This window comes from Pseudorasbora parva, chromosome 17 (genome assembly GCF_024679245.1).
Source record: "Pseudorasbora parva isolate DD20220531a chromosome 17, ASM2467924v1, whole genome shotgun sequence".
Classification (NCBI taxonomy): domain Eukaryota; kingdom Metazoa; phylum Chordata; class Actinopteri; order Cypriniformes; family Gobionidae; genus Pseudorasbora; species Pseudorasbora parva.
Window position 1 is genome coordinate 43,979,937 of NC_090188.1, and position 7,895 is coordinate 43,987,831.

The following is a 7,895-nucleotide window of genomic DNA, read 5'->3' on the forward strand; positions in this document are numbered from 1 at the left end:
CTGAATGTGGCTCAATGGAGGATTCCCCCTCCCCCCCCACATACACACACACACAGAGAGAGAGAGAGAGAGAGAGAGAGAGAGAGAGAGAGAGAGAGAGAGAGAGAGAGAGAGAGAGAGAGAGAGAGAGAGAGAGAGAGAGAGAGAGAGAGAGAGAGAGAGAGAGAGAGAGAGAGAGAGAGAGAGGAGAGAGAGAGAGAGAGAGAGAGAGAGAGAGAGAGAGAGAGAGAGAGAGAGAGAGAGAGAGAGAGAGAGCACATACCCTCTGGAGAAGAACACATCTGCGAGTTAAAGTCACCATGAAATCAAAATGTAATGTTTTGGGGGGGACTATTGCAGTGTTTATTAGCCTAGAAATCGAGACGCACCCTGTAGCGGCAGCAAATCTAATCTGAGTTTCGTCTAGCAACTCTCAATACACTTCTGAGCTGTAAAAACCAAACTCCAATCCCATCGTATATAGAGTCGGTGGGCGGGGCTTAACACAATGACGGCAGAGTTGCGCTTGTGTGCTTCTAGTAAACACAGAAGCTGGCGAACGGCAGTCTTTCGAATCAGCTTTGACCGCGACTCTGGAAGACTTGGAGTTATATCAGTGATGGCCGGTCAATGTATAAACAACCTGCGCCCGACCAACGTTTTCAACTAACCCGCCCGCAACTCGGACTGCAAAAAATAAAATAAAATATTCTACGTGACCAGCATTTTTTAAAAAGTAGTAATCAGGCTTGTGCACAATTCAGAATTTAATTGAGAATGACTCTCAAATTCCAATTCAATTCTTGAATTTGAATTGATAACAAAAACAGGATCTAGAATTACAATTCAAATTTGAATTACAGGAAGCAGAATTTAAATTTAAGAAAAATTTCATGTCCATCTTGCCATAGCAGCACCTGTTGAGAGAATCTTTAGTGTTGCAGAACGATCTTCAGACCAGAACGCTGCAGACTCAATAATAAAACATTTGAGGAGCGATTGAGAATTAGATCATCTGTGTTGCTCAGTGATTTTTGCATTGGAATTAATGATAACTGCATTTACAACAACTTTGTGTTATTTTATTACTTTGAAATGAAAATAACATTGGAACAAAACTAATTAAGGGGGGGGGGGTTCTGTTTCATGCATACTGAGCTTTTTACACTGTTAAAGACTTGGATTTCCATCCTAAACATGGACAAAGTTTCAAAAACCAAGTTGGACGTTTGATGGAGTATTTCTGTCAAAAATACTCCTTCCGGTTTCTCACAAGTTTCGGAGAGTTTTTTCCGAGTATGGGTCCGCTTGACGTTAACAGGGCAGAAGGTCCTTGTATGGGCCGTACGGGCTCTTCTCCAGGAAAGGTTGCACGCACGTCTACCAGAGCAAGAGAGCAAATGCATGACGGCCATAAACACTCACTCAGCTGCAGATCCACTCGTCTGTGAACACTTCTCTCGTGCTGCGCTCCACTTTATTCCTATGGGTGACGTCAAGTGACTTTAATGCGTCCGCACAGCATTCCAGGAAGGCAGCGCTGCATTTGAACCGATTTGAACGCAGAAATGACAGGAAGCGTCACAACATCTCTTCAGTCGCGTTGCAAAAGTGGATCTTCACGGTCACTGCTGTCAGGACTTCACCAAATCAACAATGTTATCAAAGAAGTGTGTTTTTGACGGAGCGGTCCCTGCAATAAAGCTTCACGTTCCTGCTTTGGAAACAGGAGGTGAGTAAAACTGTTCAAATGTCTGTGTTATTGGCTACCGTTGCGTAAGTAAACATCACTAAACAACACGATTGTGTATAGTTAATATATCAATGGAGTATACGATGTATGGTGTGTGTTTAAATACATTTGTTTAGCTGACCACTATAGGTGTCAGTTTGATTATTGTAAAACCACCCAAACATAAACCTAGCGTTCTCACAAAGCGTGCTTCGTCATTCAAATGCGCTAACGGACTCCATTGTTGTTCTCTGTATAACGTTACACTAGTCTGACGTGCAAAACCGTTTTGCTTGCTACTGCTAAGGTTAAGTCGCATACAATAGTCCATAAACCGAATCATGTCCTCATAAACTGCGAGTAAACACACACAAATGTCGACAGGCCACTAAATACAGTCCATACCACAGAGACGGGACGTCCTGCTGTTGCTGCTTCTCCTGTTCAATTTATTTCAGCCTCCGGATCTGATTCTGGATCATATCTGTATTAGCTGAATCTGATTGATAGCCCTGGTTTATTAGGGTAACGTTTTCTTCTCCACACTTGAGGACGTCACCGCTTTGTGCGCGCTCGTGATTATTTAGCTCTGCCCACACGATAGGCCTCCAGCCGCTCGTTTTTTTTTTTTTTTTTGGAAAGACTCGGTACAGCCTATATTTCTTTTATAAATATAATAAAACTAAAGCCTTTTCGGATATATGAAGGATGCAATACTACTCTATAGGTACTCAAGATTGACATGAGATTGACTGAAACTGAGTGTTTCACCCTCCCTTTAAACAACATTGAGGGGGTAATTTATTTCAATTGATTATTATCTGTATTTTAGAACAAAATGTATACAGTGCAGGCCTATAAATCCCTAAATGACCAAGGACCTCAATACATCGCAGATATGATGATTAAATACAAACCCAACAGATCACTCAGATCAGCAGGATCAAGTCAGTTAGAAATACCAAGAGTTCATTCAAAGCAAGGAGAGTCTGCCTTTAGCTATTATGCCAGCCGTAGTTGGAACCAGATCAGATGTTCTCCACAACAGTAGCCACATTCAAATCCAGACTCAAAACACATCGGTTTAGCTGTGCATTCACTGAATTCACTGAGCTCTGTGCTACGTCCAAACTAATTACACTATATTTTATATGTACTCTTTTTTAAATACTTTTAAACTATTTGAATGCAGTTTGTATGAAATGTGTTATATAAATAATCTTGCCTTACCTTACCTTACCTTACCTTACCTTACCTTACCTTACCTTACCTGACAGGTATAACTTCAACAAAAGTACTTCTTGTACTTCTTGTACTCAGAAACTGCTTTGTTGAAGGTCAGCAATGACCCTTTGCAAATCCTCGTTACCGGTTTGCATGCAGTGCTTGTCTTGTTGGATTTAAGCACTGCTTTTGATACAATCAACTATAGTATCTTTTTACATCAGTTGGAAAGTTGGGGGGTATTCAGGGTGTCGCCCTTGCAGTCTTATTCTTATCTTATCTCCTTTTCATTCAGCATGGGGAAGTCTTATTCTTCATCAGTCCCTCTATTAGGTGGTGCACTAATGGTCAATGTTAGGCTCGCTTCTTTTTTTATTTTATATATTGCAATTGGGTGCATTTTTAAGAAATATAGGAACTCTCCTACCACTGCTTTGCTGATGATACACAGTTTTATCTACCGGCAAAAACTGACAGCTCTTATCCCTTTAGATCTACTTGACTGTTTTGAGGAGATCAAATGTTGGATCGCTAATCATTTTTTTGCAATTAACTGAAAGCAAAAATTAAACTTTTATTTTAAGCCCATACAGGTCTTCATCTCCTTTTAATTTAGGTTCCATTCCCATCAGTGTTCAACCTCATGTAAGGAATCTTGGGGTTACATTTCATTTGTCACTATATTTTGAGAAGCAAATCAGTTCAGTGGTAAAGGGCAGTTTCGTAAATCAACCTTGACACAGACCCTTTCTTCAGTTTGCATTCGAGGGGCGGGCATATCAGTACAAGGACCTATACCCTTCAGGCTAGCCCTGTCGGTGTCTTCATGAAAGACAAAGAGGCAGCCATTGCTCCAAAAAAGAGGGTGGTGTTCTCATTCTCAACTATCTCAATGACTGGCTCATCCTTGCCCAGTCAAGAGAGCAGTTGTGTGAACACAGGGGCATGGTGCTCAGTCCCCTCATCCAATTAGGTCTTCAGGTAAATTGTGACAAGAGCAATCTCTCCTCTGTATTTCGGTATGTATCTCACAGAGAAGCACGTTCAGTCAGTCTTGGGGGGGCGAATCCGAGCCCGGAGCCCTCCCCTGGACAGCACGCCAAATACGCATTATCTTTACTCTATTTAATTTGATGAAAGTGGGAACTCGTGAAATGCCATTCATATCCCTGGTGTGCTCAACCGTGTATCTGATGAGCTCTCATGGCAGCCTCTGCTTCCGGGAAAATGAAGACTCCATCCTTAGGTGGTCCAGCTGAAATGGGACCTCTTTGGAGCAGCACAGGAAGACCAGTGGTTTATTTCCTGACCGAGGGCACCCTCAGCACGTTGATGGTTAGTCCTTGGGGAAGCATGATCTAGTCATTAGGTTCCTGAAGGGGGTGAGGAGAATAAATCCACCTCGTCTTATATCTATATCCTCTTGGGATTTGCTTTTGGTGTTTACCGCACAGCAGAGACCACCCTTTGAGCCCTTGCAATCAGCTAAGTTACAAACTCTGTTTATAAAAACAATTCTCCTGGTTGCACTTTGATGGTAGGGGACCTGCACACATTTTCGGTCGAGTAAGTGCACTACAAGGGTGGCCCTCAGAGGAGGCAGACCCAACCATAGCTTTGCTCTGTCCCATTCACACTCTGTGGGTATATGTGGACAGAACGCAAAGCTTCAGGAACTCAGATCAGCTCTTTTCTGCTATGGAGGCCAGCAGAATGGAAAGGCTTTCTCTAAGCAGAGGATGTCTGTTCCTTAATTTTTTCAGCTTTAAATCGACCAGTCATGTTGAAACAGGAAGTGTCATCCCCAAACTGTTCCCACAATGTTGGGAGCATGAATTTACACTTGGCACAATGCAGTCAGGCAAGTCCCGTTCTATTGGGAACTCCCGCCAAACCCAGACTCGTCCATGGGATTGTCTGACAGAGAAGCGTGTTTGGTCACTCAGAAAACTCAGAAGTTTGGAGGTCTGGAGCCGTTGACTCTGCAGAAAGTTGGTGACTTCTGCACACTGTGACCCTCAGCAAGCGCTGACCCCGCTCTGGGATTTAACACTTCGTGGCTGAGTTGCTGTTGTTCCTAATGGCTTCCACTTTGTTATAATCCTACTAACAGTTGGGCATGGAATAGTAGTGAGTAAATTTTGGGAATGGACTTATTGCACTGGTGGCAACCTATCACGGCCCCACACTTGAGTTCACTGAGCTCCTGAGAGCGACCCATTCTTTCACTAATGTGTGTAGAAGTGTCTGCAGGCCGAGAGCTGGAGTTATACACCTGTGGCCATGAAGAGATTGAACACCTGAATTCAGTGATTTGGAGGGGTGGCCCAATACTTTTGGCAATATAGTGTATTTATGAACTTTAATAATATTGATTATCTTTTAGTAGACGAATAATATATGTATGTATATATATATATATATATATATATATATATATATATATATATATATATATATATATATATATATATATATATATATATCACATGAAACCCTTTTTATTGATAGACTACAATTTCTCAAGTGTGGACACAACCTTTTTTCATTTAACTTTAGTATATGCATTTTATTTCGATACTTCAAATGCGCCAAAAATTGTTTGTAAAATTGTTCAGATAAATCTGGTGACAGGATAGCATGTATGTAGCATCCGTGTTCATGGCTTGACTACTGTCAAAGCATCTATAACGATCAAAGGTGTGTTTAAATGATATACTTTTTAAAAAGTAAAAGTCTTAAGTAAATATCTTTAATAAGCCAAATGTAAACATTGCTGACATCATTGTGCTGAATTTAACTATTAATTTATTAATTCAGACAAGAGGCAAACCTTTTCACACTGTATATTTTCACACTAGATAATTTTCGACTCAAACATATCACACAAACACATATCTGAACATATTAATTTTAGACCATTACAACAGAAAAAAATGTGGCCACAATTTTAAAAATGTAACATGCTTAACACAATTAGTAATACAATATGAAAATGTTAGATATTGTATGCCAAATAAAGTGTTTAGTTGTTTCTGTTATTTCTGACCCTTGGCATGGTTAAGTGTGGTTTGTTGATCGTCATACATTCCAGAATATTTTAAACATAATAAAACTGAGACATCTCTTACAACTGATTTTCAAAATGGCATTTGCTCGATTAATGGATAATATATAGGGATGAACTCATCAGTTCCTGACAGTCAAATGAAAGAAGGCTCCACATATCACAAGCTTATCAATCATTTGCCAGCCTGCTTTTTATAGTTTGTCCCCCATTTGCATTGTCTTGTTTTCTTACAAAAAGATTACTTTTGTATTTAAATATATTTTTGTAGTTAATTTAGTCAATTTAAGGCCTTCAAGAGAGCAAATAGAGAGATAATATTACTCATACATGTACATGTTCACAATATGTATACATACTAGACAGAATATTTGCAGTTTTCACAAACATAGGTGTTGCACAGAGCCTGGTGTCATCTAATGTTTGATAAGAAAGTGCTTAACACAAGGACCCTAACTGTTCCACTTATAGACAGGTGGTTTACATTTGTGTGTCATGCTTCTGGGAACAGATTTATGTATGCTGATGAAGGTTCACATATTTTCAGTGTCAAAATGTATTTTGCTGACACTCTAAACCATTGATAAAACATTGCATATATAAGTGGATTCATACAGGAATTCATGCATAACATCCAGTACATGATGTTAATTATAAGAATATCATTTTCGTCATGTCCAAAAGAAAGAGTAACTATGTAGTATGGCGTCCAGAAAATAAGATAAACCAGTACTACAATCCCTAAGGTTCTTGCAGCCTTTTTTTCTGATTTGGCCTTTTTTTCTGTGACTGAATTTAAATGCTTAGCTTGCCGTTTTGCTACAAAGCAGATTTTCACATATAAAGGAATAATTACACAACAAGGTGCAACTAAACAAACAAAAGCATCTATTAGTAGATTTTCCAGTGTTACAACAAGTATGCATTCTCCAATACATGTGTGGTTCCTCTCTGGATACAATAAAAATTCATACAAAAGATAAAACGAATAGAGGAAGGAGAATAACCAGTTTACAACAATAGAAACAATAGCTCTGCTGTTATTGACTTTCATTGGATATCGCAGAGGGTCATTCACAGCAATGTATCGATCCACAGATATAATAATCATATTACCAAGAGATGCCACAACAACTACATAAAGAATAAGAGGAAATATTGAGCAAAATATTTCTCCAAAGTACCAGCATGGCTCAATCAGTTTCATTCCCTGCACTGGCATGAGAATCAGTCCTGAGATCAGATCAGCCACTGCCAGAGAGAGGATCAGCACATTGGTGGGAGTGTGGAGCTGCTTGAAGTGCGTGATGGAGATGATCACCAACAGGTTCAGAAACACGGTGAACACTGATGTTACAGCAACAAAAATGTAGACAATAATGTACTCCACTTCAGGTCGGATACTTCTGCTACAAGACAAATTGTTGTTTGGAAAGCAGTATTGGATTGATTGATTGTCCATGTTTGTCACTCCGTTGTTGGATCAACTTTGAAGAGCAGACTCTGTCTGAGGATGCTTGTCAGTTTAGCCCCCTAGTCCTTGTTACTGAAATGACTCAGTTTTATACTTACAGAAAGCACAGTAACCACCCCATTCAACATGAGGTTTAATTATTCATCTCTCAAATCTAACCACCCCTAGTTAAATATTCATAGACCTGATCAATCTGGTCTATACAGTATAGTGGATCGAGTTAATCTTGTTTAGTCTTACATTTCGTCCATGCAAGACAGCATCTGTACTAATAAACAGCAGGCAAATGCACTACTCTTAGAACAACAAGTTTAAACCATTGCTTTCCATTCCACTCAAAATATGCATATTAACACAAAATCAATTAAAGTTGGAATCTGGATATTTTCATATTTCCAATATAAGACTACCACTACCAG

At 39.6% G+C, this 7,895-nt stretch overlaps 1 protein-coding gene across 1 annotated transcript; it reads right to left on the reverse strand.

Moving 5' to 3' along the window:
• Positions 1 to 6,495: 6,495 nt before the first annotated feature.
• LOC137044745 (trace amine-associated receptor 6-like) lies at positions 6,496 to 7,485 on the reverse strand (the record flags this gene model as incomplete). The annotated part of the gene is made up of 1 exon (XM_067421005.1): positions 6,496 to 7,485. A coding segment is annotated over one exon (990 nt), but the record flags the coding sequence as incomplete, so codon positions are not given.
• Between the last annotated feature and the right edge of the window lie 410 nt (positions 7,486 to 7,895).